The sequence below is a fragment of the Crinia signifera genome, chromosome 1 (genome assembly GCF_055691185.1).
Source record: "Crinia signifera chromosome 1, ASM5569118v1, whole genome shotgun sequence".
Lineage (NCBI taxonomy): Eukaryota > Metazoa > Chordata > Amphibia > Anura > Myobatrachidae > Crinia > Crinia signifera.
The window spans coordinates 147,999,121-148,019,002 of record NC_139217.1 but is presented as its reverse complement, the minus strand read 5'-3'; the positions used below and the strand labels follow the sequence as shown (position 1 = coordinate 148,019,002).

The following is a 19,882-nucleotide window of genomic DNA, read 5'->3' as shown; positions in this document are numbered from 1 at the left end:
AGCAAATTTCTCCTACTTTCAGCTAGGTCAGTGATAGGCCTACTAATTAGGTGCCACATGGACGGCTTACTTACCTTCAAAAGCGCCACACATTTCCCTTATCTTCAGCAGTAAGTTAAAGCAATAAATCAAATTAAAGAGACAACTATTTGTAATAACCTATCAGCAAGCAATTGAAAAAAAAGTCACAAAAGCTTAAACATCTGAAAATAATGAACAAAGGAGAATGGAGTTTCACAGGGAACACCCAGCAGGCCACTTTTAAACCTAGGGCCACCTGTTTGAGGGCCACCATCATTGAGCTAGGGCCACCATCATTGAGCTACATCAGCTCTAGAAATATACTTTATGCAGCTCACCCCTTCGTAAACATTTTCATGTTAGTTACCTTAATGCTTTGTAATTGGCTCTCACTTATCACAGCAATCTGGGCCAATCACAATTATTTATTAATAGTTTCTTATATAGAGCACACAATGCACTACTGTCGTCATAGTCAAGGAATAACTTGCAGATATTTCATGGGCCTGTTTAGCTGGAGGCAAGAGAAATACAGTATGTAGCTGTGTGGAGTTGTCCTTTAGACGCACTTGGGGCTTTGAGAAGTGTATTAACCTGGCATTGAAAATATTAATACGCATGTCTATTGTTTTATTTTTTTCTTATGGCCATTTGAACACTAGATGAAGGGAACAAAAAGTTATATAATTGCCAAATAATTGTATTCCAGCTTCCTAGAAAAAAAATCAAGTACTTACATTTAAGCTACTGGTTAATTTTTGTACACAATTTTCTGCAAACCTCTCTGGCAGCAAGAGCTTAATAACAGTGGACTGACACACTGAAGCTTACTTTCAATATATGTTATGACATCATACTAAATATGACATTCTGTACCAGTATTTTAACCTGTTTTTCTGGCAATTCACAACCATTGACTTTTTCTTAGACTCAGAGACATTCAACAATCAACAACTTTGTCTCTCGTTTCTACTTTTATTTTGTATTGATTGAGTAGCATCGAAACAATCTTGAGATGCCTTTGTTTAAAACCACTGTATTTTTTTATATTTTTTTTTTTATTCATTTGTGCCGTTGTCTCAAAATTGTTATTGTTGTTGTGCTGTATGCGTGAATGTGGTGTTTGAAATTTAAGCAAGTTATTTCCTGCCCATTTTCCTCCCCAGTTACCTTTTTCCTTTAGCATGACGTTCAAGGCTGTTTGGATCCACCAACCACACCAGCTTAGTGCATTCACACCACCATTCAACTAGAGCTGTGATTATTTCCTTCATGATTACATTTTCCAGTCTCTATTTATTTATTGCCATTTTATGTTAATATTTCTCGTTCACCTCAAAGATGATGAAGAGACGGAATCCACCGAAACATCCATCCTGAAAAGCCATCTTGTCAATGGTGAACCAGTGTTAGCAAGTCCCGATTTACTATCTGAAGTGTGTGACATGAAACAAGATCTAATTAAAATGACTGCTATTCTAACCACTGATGTCTCTCAAAAGCCAAGTTGCCTCAAAACAAAAGACATTGAAAAATCAGAAGAAGATCCTAGGGAACCATTTGAAATTGTTGAAAAGGTAAAACAAGATTTGGAAAAAGTGAATTTAATTCTTAGAACTGGAACCTACCCTAGGGAAGACTTATTACATGAAAGAGCTCACTCTTCAAGGTCATATCAAAAAGAAGAGGAATGGGTTATTGTTGGGGATAATGAAGTTGAGGAAGCCAAACTAAGTGCACTTCTTCATGCTGTCGAAACTCCATGTATAGAAATAAGAATAGATAGAGGTGAAATACCAAAGATAAAATCGGACACGAATGAAATGGTGAGTTATCTAACTAATGACTTAAACTCATATCCCTCTGATACTTTGACAACTCATGACAGTGGAACACAGAAAAAAGATCAACGTAAATTCCCAATGGAAATCAAAAAGCCTGTGCGCAGGAAACTTAAGGAAAGACAAAGGGAAGAAGAACTCCAAGGTATGACTGAGCGGTCAGAAATGACAAAATTTAGTTCTGAAGAGTCACTAGATGATGAACTAGGCCTTAGTACAACTTCAGTTCCAAGTGTGAAAGAGGTATCTCCTGTCATTGAAGAAACACCAATCGGATCTATTAAAGATAAAGTAAAGGCTCTCCAGAAACGAGTTGAAGATGAGCAAAAGGGACTTCCAAGCATATCAAACAAAGCACCATTGAATAATATTGTTTCTGAACCTACCAAGCAACAAAGTGTTGTAAATATGATTCACCCACCAGTCTCTCCATCTTTTAAAACAGAGAGACTGGAAGAAACCATGTCTGTTCGTGACTTAATGAAAGCCTTCCAGTCAGGGCATGACCCATCTAAGGAAAAAACAGGGCTGTTTGAGCACAAGACAATAAAAACATCAGTGCAAAAACAAATATCTTCAGAAAGCAAATCAGTAGACAGTGATTTAAGAGAGAGTAAAGTTCCTATGGATGATAATGTAAAGCAGTTAGATAATTCAGTAACAGAAAAAAGTGTTAGGTCTAGTGAAAATGAACAGTTAGCTGATACAGATCAAAGAGAAAGTATGAATATAAAGTCTGTTTCTGATCATCTTAAAGAATACAAGGAATATTCCAAATTGCCCACTATTGCTACTATTCAGGCAGTGGATGAACCTGTGCATGAAATAATTGATAATGTAGCCTCTAAAAAAAGGTCAGGTGTAAGATTAAGAGTAAGCATTAGTGACCAAGATGCTGACCTACAGATTAGCCCAGACAGGAAAACATCCACAGACTTTTCTGCTGTTATTAAAGAAGAGCTTGAGGATAATGATAAATATTTACAATTTAAACATCTTCCAGAATCTGAAGGTGCTCAGTTAAATTTAGATCAAGTATTGATTAGTCCCTTTAATATATCATTTCCTTCTGAATATGGTACAGAAGAATTTCTGCCAGCTTTGCATTTGCAGAGTGGTACAAATGATGATAGCTCAGATAGCCTTAAACATGAAGGTGTTGCTGATTCTCCAAGTGGAAGTTTATTGGATGGAACACCTCAAATGAGCTCAGAGGATAGTTGTAAACATGAAGGACTTGCAGAGACTCCAGGGACAAGCCCTGAGAGCCTTTCTTTTTCACCGAAAAAGCCTGATGAACAGGTTGATGAACTAATTGGAGATGAGAGGAAAAATGATAAACAGTCGGTTGTGAAAACTTCATCACATAGGAGTGACATGGGTGACATTTTGAAAACATCAGAAGTTCCAAGTGCTGAAAAATCTATTGCAGATGAGGAACGCACCATAGAAAGTAAACATTCACCAATAAAAGATGAAGTTCAAGTTACTGTGAAAAGTCCTCAAGGACTAGAACTAATCCTGTCAAAAAACAATATACAAGATGATGATGTAAGTAGTCCATTGGCAGATGAATCAGTAGCAATTAGCCAAAAGGATTCATTGGAATCAAGCCCAGTGTTAGAAGACAACTCTTCACATAAAACTCCTGATTCTTTAGAACCAAGTCCAACTAAGGAATCACCATGTCGTGATTCCCTTGAGAGCAGCCCAGTGGAGAATAAAATTAAATCTAGTATTCTTATTGGTTCAGCCCTTCATACAAGCCTTAAATCAGATTTGACTGCAGAGATGATACTCCGCTCTAGAATTCTGAGAGATCCAGATGGAAGTGCTGAAGATGATAGCTTAGAACAGACATCACTTATGGAAAGCTCAGGGAAGAGTCCACTTTCCCCAGACACTCCCAGTTCTGAGGAAATAAGTTATGAGGTTACACCCAAAACCCAAGATTTTCATGCATTCTCAGGTTATCCAAAGCCAGGTGTAATTCCCGAAGTTTCGGAGGAACCAGAAGAAGATTCTGAAAATGAGCCAAAAAAAAGATTTACACCTGAAGAAGAAATGTTTAAAATGGTAACAAAGATCAAAATGTTTGATGAACTTGAACAAGAAGCAAAGCAGAAAAGAGAGTACAGGAAAGAGTCCAGACAAGAAGAATTCACTATAGTAAGTGACTCAAACATATCAAATGGAGAAGACCTTGAAGAGAATGGTATACAATTAGTGCAGGATGAAGATGTACAAATTGTAGTAATGTCTGTAGAAAGTAGAAAAAGTTCTTCCTCTTCAGAAAGTGAACCTGAATTAACCCAGCTGAAAAAAGGAGCTGATTCTGGTCTATTATTGGATCCCGTAATTAGAGTTCAACCTCCATCCCCACTACCTCCAAGCTTAGATTCTAGTTCAAGTCCTGAAGAAACAACTTTTCAACCAATTATCCTTGCAAAGGCTTCATTCAAGACAGAAGAAAGCCAACCAGTTGATGCTAACAGCCCAAATATTAAACATGGGGAACACAGCAGGTATCTAAGTAGAAACTCTTCAGAAGATGAAACTATGACTACTCAGTCTGAAAGGAGAGAGGTTTCTGGTCCTTCACTTGTGAGATCTGATGTTAGTGAACCAGTGAGCCCTAATGGGCCAGTACCAGAAAAACACACAGATATCAGCAATTTAATTAATGACCTGGAAGATCTAAACAAAACAGAAGAGGACTGTGGATCTAAAGCTGTTTATGATTCATCTTTCAGTGAAGAAACTACTGATAAACATTATACCACTCAGTGCCTAGAACACATATCATATGAAAACGAAAAGTTTGAAATACAAAGGGACAGATCTGTAATATCACCTGTGAATGTTGTCATTAAGGATCAATCATTTAATTTATCAAAGAGTTTAATTCATAGTGATTACTGTCCAACTACAGACTCATTTGCAGACTCACAAAACGAGGATGTGGATATTGAAAATAATGCTTATGTACCTGAGATAACAAGCCCATATGAAAATGTCCCAATAAACAATTTTTTTGCCAGTCATGATATAGCTGTAGAACAGAGTCAAGTTGAAAGATGTGTGACTTTGGGATCTGAAATTGGACAGCATGAAGATAGTATTCACCGGGACAAAGAAGTGCTAAGGAGCCCCTCAAAAAGTGATGAATGTTTTCTAACAGATGCCTTAAAAAAAACTGCAGATAATCAATGTGAGAACATTATCATAACTAAATCTTATGCTGAACCTGACTCATGGAGTTCTATTAGAGAGGATGATGCAGCTTTTGAAGCACGAGTAAAAGAGGAAGAACAAAAAATATTTGGATTGATGGTAGACAAACAATCACAAGGCACGACTCCTGATAGTACTCCTGCACGTACACCAACTGAAGAAGGTACACCAACCAGTGAACAAAATCCCTTTATGTTTCAGGAAGGGAAGCTCTTTGAGATGACTCGTAGTGGAGCTATTGATATGACCAAAAGAAGCTATGCAGATGAAAGTTTTCACTTTTTCCAAATTGGCCAGCAGTGTGGTGAAAGTTTGCCGGAAGAAATCAAAGAAGAAAGTGGAGAAGAAGAATCACCAATTCCTGAGAATTTATCTGATCCTTTCTCTTCTGCAGAAACTGATGTACCAGGAAGCATTTTGGAAGATGCAGCAGAATCTATGTTTGATACTCAGTCGATTTCTGACTCCGATATGGATGCTGTCATTGATGTAGACACAGAAGTCACAAAAACAGAACAAAAGTCAAGAATCCCAATTAAAATGGGCATTTCTGCATCTTCAAAAAATTCTAAAAAAGATAGTTCTACTTCTGCAGCAGATGAACTATCCTCAAAAGTATCAAACTCTCAAGAAGGTCTTGATAGTCCACTGGATTCTTGCTTACCATCTCCAGGGCAATCTGTAGTTGATATGCAAATAGATTTGAATGCTCATACTAAGTTACATTCTTTGGGTCGAGATGAATCCCCAGATTCTTCACCAGAAGAACAGAAGTCAGTAATTGAAATCCCTACAGCAGACATGGAAAGTGGCTCTTCTTTTGTATCAAAGTCCAAAATTCCTATAAGGTCTACTTCTTCAATATCTGAAGAACATTCTCAATCAATTCATGTTAGTACTCAAGATAGATTACCAACAGATGGCCTTATTCTTGTGGATGATCAAAAACCAAAGTCCAAAATCCCTATTAAGGCAACCATACCTAAATCTGAGCAATTTCTCACTTCAACAGAACGGAAATTACCTGACTCAAGCAGCAAACTACCTGTAAAACAGGATGCCAGGAGCAAATCTGATTCTGATGCCAGTATATCAGATAACAAAATCAAAACCGCTGCTAAAACACGATGTTCTACAGAATCTTATTGCGAGATTTCTGAAAGACCAACTGAAATAGTTGAGGGAGAAATTAGTGAGGTAACCAAGCCAAAGTCTTATTCTTCAAAACTTCCAACAATGGCAAAGGGGTTATCATCCTCTCAATCAGCAACAACTGAACAGGAACAATTCTTTGAAATGTACAAAAATTCTATTGATTTCTTTGAAGAAATTAGTGATGAAGCTTCAAAACTGGTAGATAGACTTACCCAAGCTGAAAAGGAACAAGAACCAGTGTCTGATGATGAGAGTAGTGCCTTTGACATTTCAGTAATTGAAAATGCTTCAGTGACAGAAACTCAGCAATTTGCTCCAGAAGACATCTTTGATACAAGACCAATATGGGATGAGTCAATTGAAACGCAAATTGAACGCATTCTAGATGACCATAGCCATGACAGTAGACAAGGTATTTGCCACAGAAAGTGGAATTCCCCCTTTTCTGCATGTCATAGATTTTATTTATATTTTATTTTTATTCTGTAAAACATATCTTGACTATTGTGATTTTGTGTTTTTGTGTTTGCATGTTGTGTCTGTTTTTATGTTGTAAAAGTCATGATTGTTTGTGAAAAAAATCTCAAGATTGGACATTGTGAATGCTTTATAAAGCATTAACAATAAAATACCATCAAAATAATCATTATCTTCAGTGTGAAGGCCTACATAGATTGGCTTTATGAACATGATCATGGTCTCTTATTGAATGACAGCAATAGAAACATTAATTATCAATATATTTTTTTCAGTGTGATGTCTTAAACAGTCCTGTATCTTTCCATACTTGGTAATAGTTATTAAGGTGTACAATCAAATGCTGATAATATCTGCAGTAACATGTTGATCTTTTCTAAAATGGGATATTTAGGGCCAGATGTATCAAACCTTAACAAGCGATAAAGTGGACGGTGAGAGAGTGATAAAGGACCAGCAAATCAGCTACTGTCATGTTACAGGCTGTGTTTGAAAAATGACAGTTAGAGATGGGACCAGCCACCCGGATCTGGCGGCTGGCGCGATAGCAATTGTGGACATGCGATCATCTTGCACGTTCGCACGTCCATTGCTGGGAATGAGGCGTGTGAGTGTCTCTGATGCAAGCGCACCTTGTTCCGTGGACCCTCCACTTTATTACTTGTAACGGCTTAATACATCTGGCCCATATTCTTTCAGCCTTGTAGTAAAATGCATGACAGGATGACAGATCAATAAATGAAACTAAAATGTAGTGAATAAAGTGCCATGTAATTTAATTGCTCACTGTTCATTTGGAATACTTATGTGATATCTGTCACTAGTGGACTCCATCAGGAGGACCATCCCGAACAATGGCCGATTGCTCAAGCATAGAATAATAGAATAAAATCTTCAATGTGATAAAACTCTGCGGACAGTATACTGTATGTAAATAATACAGAGAGAGCAGAGGCTGACATAACAATTATTAAGTGTTCACTTAAGCCCCATACACACTAAAGTGATATTTCAAGAAATATCGCTCATCTTGGCCCTTCTGAGTGATATCGTTTGTAATATTAATGTGTATTAATGTTGCACTCTACCCCCCCCCAATCTAGGTGTTATTGTAGTGTTGTTGGGGTTTTTTTTTGGGGGGGGGGGGGGGGGGGAGACAAGAGGGTATACTCAGCACTTCTAAAGCCATACTTGCTCAGTTTGTAGATATCAGTATGTACATTTTGTAGTCATTGAGATTTATTTTGTTAACATGACTACAAAATGCTTTCACTCACCTGCCATTCTGTGCACAGATCTAAATGCATTGCTTCCACGGGGCAGCAATGGTGCCACCTCTAAGGCCCTGCACACCCAAAGTTGCAGCCCTGCTTACCATTATCAGTGTACAAGCCCTGTCAAGCTATTCTATTGGGTGCCGTATGACGTTCCGACAGGGGGGATCCCGACACACGGGGCTATTCTCCCTTGTGGGAGTCCATGACCCCCACAGATAGAGAATATAACCTGTAGCGAGCAACTGGGCCCGCAGCATGGCGAGTGCCACGAGCAAGCAAGGGGATTCTTTGCACTCGCCCCCCTGTCGGGATCCCTACTGTTGGAGCCCTATACTACACCCATTCTATTAACCTAAGATAAATTAAGGAGATATTTCACAACCTACTATAAAATAACTAAACATTGCTCATTATAGACCAAACTCTAATTTAAGCAATAATCGTATTGATCCTTGTGTACACACGCATCGATTTGCTTTTGATTCTATTTGCTTTTGATTTCCCCTATTCCACCCCCTTTCGATTTGGCCATTGCTTTCCATTCGATTTTCCATTAGATCAGCCCATTTGCATTTGATATTGATTTCGATATCAATTTAGATTTGCATTCAAGGCGCAGTGTACACATTCGAGTTACTGGATAAAATTCAATATTTCCTTGCCTGCACAGTCTATTTTTCTTTTCGATATAAAGAAAACGGGAGTGCGCATCGACTGGAAGCCAGAGTGAAAGCATCTTAAAAACCTTTCGAGTTCGATTCAATTTTGCTTCTAAAAGCAAAATTTAATCAGAAACCTGTGGAAATCGAAGCGTGTGTACACCCCTTACGAAAGCTCTTGCTGTGATAACAAACTTCTGATCCGCTCTCTTCCGAAAAAGTAAGAATGCAATAAAAAAAATTGTAATATAATTTGTAAAGAGAAAGGATATAACCGGTAATCAAAGGTTTATAAAATGGTTTACTATAAGCAGCATTTTACATTAAGCACTATAGATTTCATTAAGATGGGGCAATCAACAATTACCTCTCATTTAATCGTTTGCTGAGTATTTCAATTGTTCATGAATACTGTATTGTAATTACTTTTACATTGTCATGAAAGTTAATCTCTGAAGGCCTCACACTGATCTGATTTGTTTTCTGCTTAGTGGTAGCTAAAAAAATGTCAAACAGAAAATGAATATTCTCCTTCCCCACACTTGGGTGTTTATACACTAAAAGCGTCTTGTTATAAATCACCAATTTTCTGCAGTTTTGCTGTGAATATAAAGCAGCACTTTTTGGGTATTACCTTTTAAGATTAGCCCCTTTAAATCTTACGGCAAATCTGCAAAATGTCTGCACTTTGTAAAAGGGCCATTTACTACATAAACCCATTCATGGTCAATTATTATTGTATTATTATTATTGTTATTTTTGTGTATACAATTTTGTAGAGATCACATTTGTGGTCCACTTAAAATGTACTTTATAAATACAGATACTGCCCCAATTCCGTGCACTGTGAGGTAAGTGATATCACATCTACTATATAACATTAGATTTATACAAGTTTTACAAATAGGGGTTTAAACCTTTATTGTTATAAAAATTGTGATCTATGTTTTATTTAGGTCTTGAGGAAGATCAAGAGAGGACAGAGCAACGACTTGCTTACATTGCTGACCATCTGGGCTTTAGCTGGACAGGTACATTTTTATAATAAAACTCACATTTTGAATTACCCCAATGATAATAAGATGCTTTAAAAATTGTTTTCATTTTCCCTTGCCTTAACCCCTTCCCTGCCCTGAGACGTACCGGTACGTCACTGCAGCGAGGTAGTTCACGCAACTTGCCGTACCGGTACGTCCCCGCCGTGTCATGTCGCCTTGTCAAGTGACAAGGTGACATAGTAAAGATGGCTGCTGTCATCGACAGCAGCCGATCACTGCAATGCCCCAGCGGACCAATCAGAGTGGTCCCGCCCCGCCGATCGCTGTGATTGGTCAGTCAGTCCTGACTGACCAATCACAGCCTTTCAATTGAAACAGGAAGTTTTGCTTCTATTCCCGGGCTCTAACCGTCTCACTCGTGTTAGAGCCTTGGAAGGAGAAGCAGAGAGAGCTGTGTCAGAGCTGTTTTTAGTGTTAAAAAAACTAAAATTGTGCCGATCACCACATTACCCCTGCCTATACACATTTGATCACCCTTCCTGTGGTCATCTGTGCTGGGATCACCCTCCCTGTGGTCATCTGTGCTGTGATCATCCTCCTTGTGGTCATCTGTGCTGTGATCACCCTCCCTGTGGTCATCTGTGCTGGGATCACCCTCCCTGTGGTCATCTGTGCTGTGATCACCCTCCCTGTGGTCATCTGTGCTGTGATCACCCTCCCTGTGGTCATCTGTGCTGTGATCACCCGCCCTGTGGTCATCTGTGCTGTGATCACCCTCCCTGTGGTCATCTGTGCTGGGATCACCCTCCCTGTGGTCATCTGTGCTGTGATCATCCTCCTTGTGGTCATCTGTGCTTTGATCACCCTCCCTGTGGTCATCTGTGCTGTGATCACCCTCCCTGTGGTCATCTGTGCTGTGATCACCCTCCCTGTGGTCATCTGTGCTGTGATCACCCTCCCTGTGGTCATCTGTGCTGGGATCACCCTCCCTGTGGTCATCTGTGCTGTGATCATCCTCCTTGTGGTCATCTGTGCTGTGATCACCCTCCCTGTGGTCATCTGTGCTGTGATCACCCTCCCTGTGGTCATCTGTGCTGTGATCACCCTCCTCCACCACCTAATTTTGTGTGTTGTGATCCGTATAATTTTTCTGTACGTTATCCGTACACTATCGATGCCTAACAATTTGACAAAACACCAGTGGGGTCAAAGTACTCACTATACCCATAGATGAGTTCCTTGAGGGGTGTAGTTTACAAAATGGTATCACTTGTTGGGGTTTTTGACTGCTCTGATACAACAGGGGTTCTGCAAATGCAACATGGCGCATGAAAACCATTCCAGCAAAATCTGCGCCAAAAACGCCAAATGGCGCACCTTCCCTTCTGAAGCCTGCTGTCTGCCCAAATAGCGTTTTACAACCATATATGGGGTATTTCTAAAATCGGCAGAATCAGAGGATTATATTTTATATTTTGTCTCCTGGTTAACATATGTTATGTTACAGAATATAACTGATTAAACTTGAAATTCTGCCAAAAAAATTAAATTTTAAAATGTCACCTCCATGTCGCTTTAATTCCTGTGCAAAACCTAAAGGGTTACCAAACTTCTAAAATGCTGTTTTGAATACTTTGAGGGGTGCAGCTTTTTAAATGAGGTGATTTATGGGGGTGTCTAACATACAGGCCCCTCAAAGCCACATCCATAGTGAACTGGTCCCTAAAATTTTGACATTTTGAAATTTTCTTGAAAATTTGAAAAATTGCTTCTATGTTTATAAGCCTCCTACCATCCTAAAAATGTAAAAGGAAGTTTAAAAAATGATGCCAACATACAGATGGGTCTTCTCCCATCTTGGCAGGGGATGGCGCTGGCGTCGCCAGCCGCCATCCCCCGCCATCGCCATGGCGATGGTGAGAAGGGGACGCGTGCGCACGAGAGGCGCGCGCGTCCCCTTCCACGGCGCTTCCATACGTTTCCCCGGGTCCCCGCCGGCTTGCCGGCGGTAACCCGGGGTCCCCGCCGCCTGCCCGCACCCCCCCTAACCCTCCCTAACCCTGTCCGTCTCCCTGAGGCGGAGACGGACAGGGTTTCCGTCGCGCTAGCGACGGAGACTGAGACGCGCGTGCGCGTCTCAGTCTCCTCGCTGGCGTGGCTGCTGGCGGGTCGCCAGCGCGTACGTTCTGGCGACCCGCCAGCAAGGATGGGACCTGCCCCATCTGTAAAGTAGACATTTGGTAAATTCTAGTTATTAACTATTTTGTATGGTATGACTATCTATCTTACAAGCAGAAACCTTTATCTTTTGAAAATGGCAAATTTTTTCACATTTTTGCAAAATTTTGGTATTTTTTACAAATAAACACAGACTGTATGAACCAAAATTTACCACTAACTTGAAATACAATGTGTCACGAAAAAACAATCTCAAAATCAGTTGGATAAGTAAAAGCATTAGAAAGTTATTCCCACATAAATTGACACATGTCTGATTTGAAAAATAGGGCTGCGTCCTTTGGGCCCAAATAGGCCGCGTCCTTAAGGGGTTAAGCTAAATATAATGTACTAAGTAGGGATGTTTTTTTTACACCCGCTTGACTGTACAAAATCCAAATAGACATTTATTAAGTACATTTTTGAAAACAGCAGAGCTGGGTACACATTAGAGGACACCACAAACTATGCAATGTTGTTAACATTTTCCGTTGATCTGCCTGTGCCTCCCTGACTAACGATATAGGGCATACACACACTAAACAATGGCTGTCATTGACAATATGGGGGGGGGGTGTTTCACCCCAACTCACCAAGTCACCCGGGAGCAGGGCGCCATTCAGCACATTATGAGCAATGACTCCTTATGTAAAAAAAAGATCAGGCAGTCTCAGGACCTGTACTGGTGACTGGACTTTTGGTTCAGGAGATTCACTATGCAGGAATCCGGAACTAATATATCAAGCAATCTGTGCGCACCGTAATTTATCCCCGGTGCGCACCCTATTTCTCTCCCCTGCATTCACAACTATGTGATAGATCCGGAACCAATATGACCAGCAACATGTGCGCGCCGGTAACTGTTCCCCGGCGCGCGCTCGCACTCTCTATTTCCCTCCCTCCTATGCCTATTGCCGCGCCGTCACACTTAGACTTCCAGTGTGATGGTGGAAGTGATTCAGAATTGGCATTTGGAACGCAGATGCGTTCCACTGCCCTCCAACATGGTTTTTTAAAGGTTCTGAACGCTCGTTTTTGGATTCCCTTATCATCAATGGATGACATGCAGCTTATTTGCCTACTGTTGAAAACTAGTTTCAGGGAGATTATAGTTGGTGGTAGAAGTTTGCACAGCGTCCCATTGAGAAAGCGTGTCATGCTCAACCCAATGGGCGTGTCTAGTTCCATATATGGATAGTTTGTGAAAACAGATTGTGAACGTGGCACCTAGAAGCGTGGGTGTGTACTGCTACATCTGAGAGGAATATTTTAAGATTTCTTACATCCAAATGTAGATGAGCCCCAAAGCAGTTAGTAAGAGCTACTATACTTGCTAAAGTGCTGGGAAATGGCGCTGATGATTCAATGTAAAAGTATCTATCTCTCATTCCTTTTTTCCCAAAAAATGTAACAGTGTAAGGTGGGCTAGGTGAAATGAGGGAGATTGGTAGACTAATGAGGGAGAGAGGGAGATTGCTGTTATTTCATATTTTCAGGCAACTATGAATGCAGTAGTATTTTATTATAATTAGTATTATTATCATCGTAATATATAATGTACTTAATATATAGTTGTAATTCTTAAGGCCCCCATACATCGAGGCGATTTAGTCCGATTTCGGCCAATTGCGACCAATCGGCCTGTTAAATCGGACCAAATCGCCTCCTCCTGACATGCTGTCGGGTCCTGTGCGCATCGGACCCGACCAGGGGGTATCATTGTTAGTTTTTGCTTTCACCCTGTAAAGGCAAGAATGGTGTTTCTTCCTGTAAGCAACCATGTTTCATCATAAAACTCAGGCAGTATTACTAACTGCTGTCCCGGTGCTACAGACACAGTACTCATGTCCTAACAATTAGCACAATATACAGTACTGTACACAATGTCATTGCTTATGCTGCTCTTATATTCATTGCTCAGCATGTATTATGTAAGTAGCTCATCTTCAAGTTCTAGTTGGAAGTGACACACACACACATATACATAGTGAACACTGCTCCTTTCCTTTATGGTGCCACTGGAGGGTGCCCAATGGAGCTCCGGTCGGGACAAACACACACACACACCTGCTCAGCTCATCGTGGCAGAGCCCAGGCTCCCAGCAGCTGGAGTGCCAGAGACCCGGAAGCTCCTGTGTGAGTAGCCCCCCTGTATAATCCAGCCTGGACCATTGTTGACATTATGTTGTATGAACTTGCAAGATTGTACTTACATTTTTCCATGATCTCTACAGAACTTGCCAGAGAGCTGGATTTTACTGAAGAGCAAATTCACCAAATACGAATTGAAAATCCAAATTCCTTACAGGATCAGAGCCATGCTTTGCTGAAATACTGGCTTGACAGAGATGGAAAGCAAGCAACAGGTAAAGCATGAAACAAATATTGTTCACAGAAAAAGGAGCTAGTATCAATAAACACATTTATAAGGTGAAAGCCTATGGTGTTATTAGTGATATTGCTATAGGTACAGTCCTACTTCTCTGGTGCAGTAGGTCTTGGCGACCAGTCCTACCTAGTGTGGATGTGAGGGGAGACAGGAAAGGGAATTTTTTTTTTTGGGTCAGCGCTAACTAATCTTCTGTCTGAATGGAGTATTAAAGTGTTCAATGCTTACGCTAATAAGGACTCACTTTATTCCAATGGTTATTCTACTTTAATGTCTCTTAATCTTGATATCCATGTTCCTCATATATGTTTGAGGTTTATCTACATTAAACCAGTAAATTGCCTATAAATAGAATAGTTTTCTGATCAAACTCCCTAAACCGGATATTTCCACTAGAACTGGAGTCTTTTTAGTTTCTCCTCGCTTTTCTATTATTTATATCACAGGGCTAATACACATGTAGCTCCCCTTATAATGCTACTAAACACACGTGTATGGGAGCTCAGGGACTCGCCAGTCATACTGCCCTTGTGCATGGAACAAAGGTTATGGAACTGACATGTAGGAGCTGACTCTTGTGGAGTGTGAATGAGAATTTGGTTTTAGGCTGACCAGCTAGCGTTGTAGAACATTATACATAAAGTAATTATTCCATCAGTAAGTTATAGTGGCTCTGTCACCTTAAAAACCTCAGTACATAGGGATGGGTAATAGCGAACAAGCATGGAATAAATTAGGCCTTCATTTTATTCCTTGGTGGTCACGAGCAAGATCCTCCCCAGCCCTGGCACCCTAGGCTGTAGCCTAATCATCATATCGGTTAATCATGCACTGCATCTATAGAATTCCTGGACTGTTATTACGCAGTATGAATAGAAATTTTGTTTTAAATCATGTTTATTTAACTAGTTACCAGCTCATCCAAATGACAGAACAACAAAACAGTAATGTCTGCAGTAAGGGAGCAGCACTTAAATTTCTCCATTAGGCGCCATCTAGTGGCCACTGGCATGCAAAACACTTGAAATCCTTCTATAGAGGTGAGGACCAATTATAGCTTTTTATTATATAGAATGATTTTTTAAACCTAACATATTAATGCACATAGACAAGTAGGAAAAACTAGACAAATAAGCAATAATAGTGGACACAGTAAGAATATTCAAATTATTCACTATGAAACCATGAAATATATCAAACTTAGGCCACCAGCTAAGCAGCATGGGTAATATAATAGAGCAAAATAACATTTAAGAAACAAACGTCAGTTTACTAAGGATAATAAGTCATAAAATACAAAGATAAAATAAAATTGGACACTTTCATTTCATGTACATAAATCTTTCATGAGAAATGATGGAATTAGCTAGACAGATCCATGAGGAGAATGACCAGGCATTAGAAGTCATTCACTTCCTGGCAATACATACTTTGGCCAGGGTAAATAAAATAATGCCATATATTTGTATTAGAGATGTGCCCAGAGGGTGCCAGATGACGGAGCGATCGGGATTCTGAAGATCAGTTCACCGGCATTGGAATCCCGACTGCCAGTGGCTATTCTCCATCATGGGGGTCCATGATCCCCATAGAAGTGGAAAAGAACCCGTGGCGAGTGCTGTCAGTCTGCAAGTGGCTTCTGTGCGCTCGTCCCCCTGTCAGAGTACTGACTGTCGTGTCAGCATACCACACTCCTGCATGGATCCAGATGTTTTATTTTTAATTCATCATCTTGTTTTAAGTTTTGGCAAAACTACCCTCTGAATTTCTCTTCAGTTTAGAATCAATAAAAAATCAATTATTCATATTAATCGATAAAAAATAGTAAAAACTGTTAACATCATGTAATGTTTGCAATCCAAAACCTGAAATTTATAAGAAAAAAGCCGAGTCTCAGTCTGAATTGGATCCTTTCAGAGGATCTGTACAGGTTTTGGTTCAGATCCACAAAATTTGGGTGGATTGGCATATCCAGGGGACCATCTATACAACTCTAGTTTGTATGAAATGGCTGAGGACATCACTAACTCAAAGATCAGTGAGGTGCATTCTAATTGCAGATATAGTCACACATTTCAAGACCAGGGACCAGAATTCAGTCATTAGAGGATAGAACCAAAGTAGTTGCCAGAAATCGGTAGTCATCTCTCCACATTTATGACCGGAAAAAGAAGATTTTCTTCAATATGCATCGGAGTCCATTGCACTCTATGGAGTATATAGAATTGGATCTGCTGAAATTTAGCATACACCATGGCAACACGGACTGAATCTAGAACAGTGGCCCACTGTTCACCTGTAAGAGCATTCTAGTCCTCCTCCCATTTAGAATTCAATTCATGCAAGCCACTTGCTCCCAGGCCTGAAATTAAGGATGAGTACATACATAAAATATGTTTTTTTGAATAAAGAGTATGCAATATAGTATACAGGATACATTCCACCCCAATGAAACTGTTCACACAATGCTTTGCTGAGCTGTAAATATTGCTAAAATGCATATTTCGAATGCACAAGAACCATACTGAACTGCATAAAGGAACTTAAAATCCATGCAATATAGAATGGACACCGTGAAAAATAACCAGAGACCCGAGGACCCTAACTGCTGTTAACCAAACTTTACGTGCCTGTACAAGTAACGGAGGCATAACTCTAGGGCAAGATGAACAACTGTGCCTTGCACCAGCTAATATTAGCCAGCGCGAGGCCGGGGAGGCAGTCTGACAGCGGAGGAGGAGTGATGAAGAAATCCTGAATATACAACATGCTGTGAAAGTCCTGGATGGGTGGCAACCATGTAAAAGAGCTGATGTAGGACAAGGACTGCTTGGTCCTATTGTTTGGTCCCCCCTGACTTTACAAGACATACCGTAAAAAAGGAATGATCAAGAATTGCAGAGGGGCAGTAAAATTCCCAGAAATTTGAAGATAATATGGAAATGCCATCAATCTCCAAAACATAACGCATGATCTCAAGTGCAAAAACATTGGTTCGAAAAAAATTATAATACCAAAAATAAATAGTAAAAAAAAAAAAACACAGAACAAACCCGACACCCTTCAACCCAAACTCAACAACACTGGTCTATAGTTTTAAGTGTTAATAACCTAGTTCACTTGCCTGTCTCAAAGTTATCTGCACACGCGTGACTAGTCTAGCCCCATGTTTCCTTATTTTTAGCATGGGATAGCTTTCATTTACCAGACGTCTATATACTATATATACAGTATCTTCAGTGGAAAAACACCCATTTTTGCTGTAAGGTTTTTGGGGGCATATTTACTAATTATCAGATTTTTTATATAATTTCTTATCGCCACCGTGTAATAATTGCCAGAATATACTGTTAGTCACCAAAAGTTACAGGCTTCATAGTAGTAAGGCTGCTGTCAGAAATTGAAGATCCATGGTGGTTCTAGAAACATCTGCTGCTTTCCCTCCTTCATACAGTATAATGTAATAAGGTTAGAGATGCGCAGGTCCGGATTTACTCAGATATACCCGGAACTCAAAACGGATCTTATTGGTTATATGCTGTCACATGTTTTTGCTCCAAAACATGTGACAGCTGGATAGCCAATAAGATCCCATTTTGAGTTCCAGGTATATCCGTGTAAATCCGGACCTGCAAATCTCTAATTAGGGTAGTCCTTAATATTTGTAGGTACCAATTTGAAGGGTATGCTGCAAATATTATCCGCTAAATACACCTCCTTTGTCATTAATAATAGGATGCTAAATCGAGATTCTTGTCATTTTAACCGGTCCCTTTTCAATCAATACAGTAATTCTCTGTAGAATGAACCTGTTACAGCAGTACACAGAGAGCTGGCATGTGTGTTACCTTGCTTAGACTGATCAAATATTGTCTCACACAAATTATGTCCATTCCTGTTCGGTTTGATCAGTTTTGTTTTGTTTAATCACAGATAACAGCCTAAACCAGTGCCTCACCAAGATTAACCGAATGGATATTGTTCATCTTATGGAAACCTGTATCAAAGAGCCCATGCTTCACCATGCCAATCGCACATATGCTGATATAGAGCAAACCATTACACTGGATCACAGCGAAGGTACTATAACTAACTGCAATAGCTGATAAGTCAAACATAGTAAAAATGTAGCCTTATGTACTATACTCTCCAATACATGTGTGTCTTCCTAACATAATGTTGGAGATAACATTGCAGGAAATTCTGGTTTGTAGGCTACAAACTGAATTTGTTCTGCAAATAAACTGATATATATATATATATATATATATATATATATATATATATGCAAAAGAGAAAGAAGGAGCGCACCATATACAGTATGTAAAAGTATCAAACTTACTAAGAACAAAATAAGCAGCTAACATACATGTTAGTAAATGGCTTTCAGCATGTTCTTAGTAGAGCTGCTTATTTTGTTCTTCGTAAATTTGATATTTTTACTAATATGGTGCGCTCCTTCTTTCTCTCTTGCATACCTGTACCTTTTGAGGCTCGAGCAAGCCTCCTTTGAAGTTGTGCGGCACCTGCAATCCAATTTGGGCGGAGAAATTAATTACAGAGACGTTTGCGCATTGGCATATTGTATGTGTGTATATATATATATATATATATATATATATATATATATATAAATATATACACTGATATTATATTCACTGCAGTAGTTGTATAACAGTAAAATAACTTGGTCTTATTGGTGTAACTTCTTTATTTACTGTATTTTTATGAACAAATATTTGCCACATAGGGCATTAAACATGTGCTTTTATTGGGATTAATGCACCCCATTTGCTGCACATATAGTGACTGTTTCCACAGTGAAGACTGACTTTCTAGTTTAAAAAGAATTGGCGCTACACAGTGCTTCTTATTTAGAAAGTGAAAAATGCAGAAGAACCGCATGTGCTGAAGGAATTTACTGCTGCGGAGAAGCTTAAGTTTTTTGTTTATATATTTTATCTTCCAGGATTAGAGACTTTATATATAATGAATAAAACGTTTCCATTTATGTTTACAGGTTTTTCTGCTCTTCAGGATGAATTCTGCAGCCCACAGAAAAAGACCATTGTTATCCATTCAGATTTTCGAGGCACAGAGAGAGGTGAACACCCTCCACTAGTGTCTGAGGAGGACGTTTCTATCAGCTACTCCTCCTTCCATGACTGCACAAAGGATGACAAGTCTGCTGTGGATATGATCCGACAACTGCAGAAAGAAAAAGTGGAAGCTAAGTTCTCAGGGGAATCACAGGGATTATCAAGGGCCTTATCTTCTGAACAAGAATATCTGTAAGATTCCATCTGTTGTGTTATATAATGCAGGGCCGGCCTTAGGCATAGGCACACTAGGCAATTGCCTAGGGCATTTGGAATTCCTAGGGGCATCAGCAGCTTCTGCTGATTAAAATGATATGCAGTATGCCTATATTCTGTGTGAGTGAGGCTGTATCTGCATATGAAATAGTGTATTCATGGAAATCACTGTAACATACAGTAGCATTCCGTATGCAGGTACAGCCACAGTCGCACACAAAATATAGGCATGCCGCATATCATTTTAATCATCGGAAGCTCCTTGTGTGTGCTGGTCATAACAATGCAAATAAGACGAA

The 19,882-nt window shown here is 39.6% G+C and overlaps 1 protein-coding gene across 39 annotated transcripts in view; it reads left to right on the top strand.

Moving 5' to 3' along the window:
* The window catches only part of ANK2 (ankyrin 2), a 486,040-nt gene that overhangs the window by 440,119 nt on the left and 26,039 nt on the right, over positions 1 to 19,882 (top strand). For 38 of the 39 annotated variants that reach the window (XM_083174515.1, XM_083174496.1, XM_083174502.1 and 35 more), the window contains 5 exons: positions 1,363 to 6,663; positions 9,621 to 9,695; positions 14,114 to 14,245; positions 18,202 to 18,348; positions 19,289 to 19,559. In XM_083174515.1, the coding sequence (XP_083030641.1) occupies positions 1,363 to 6,663; positions 9,621 to 9,695; positions 14,114 to 14,245; positions 18,202 to 18,348; positions 19,289 to 19,559 (5,926 nt within the window). The remainder of the gene's footprint in view (positions 1 to 1,362; positions 6,664 to 9,620; positions 9,696 to 14,113; positions 14,246 to 18,201; positions 18,349 to 19,288; positions 19,560 to 19,882) is intronic. The other variant, XM_083174514.1, reaches the window with a different exon arrangement.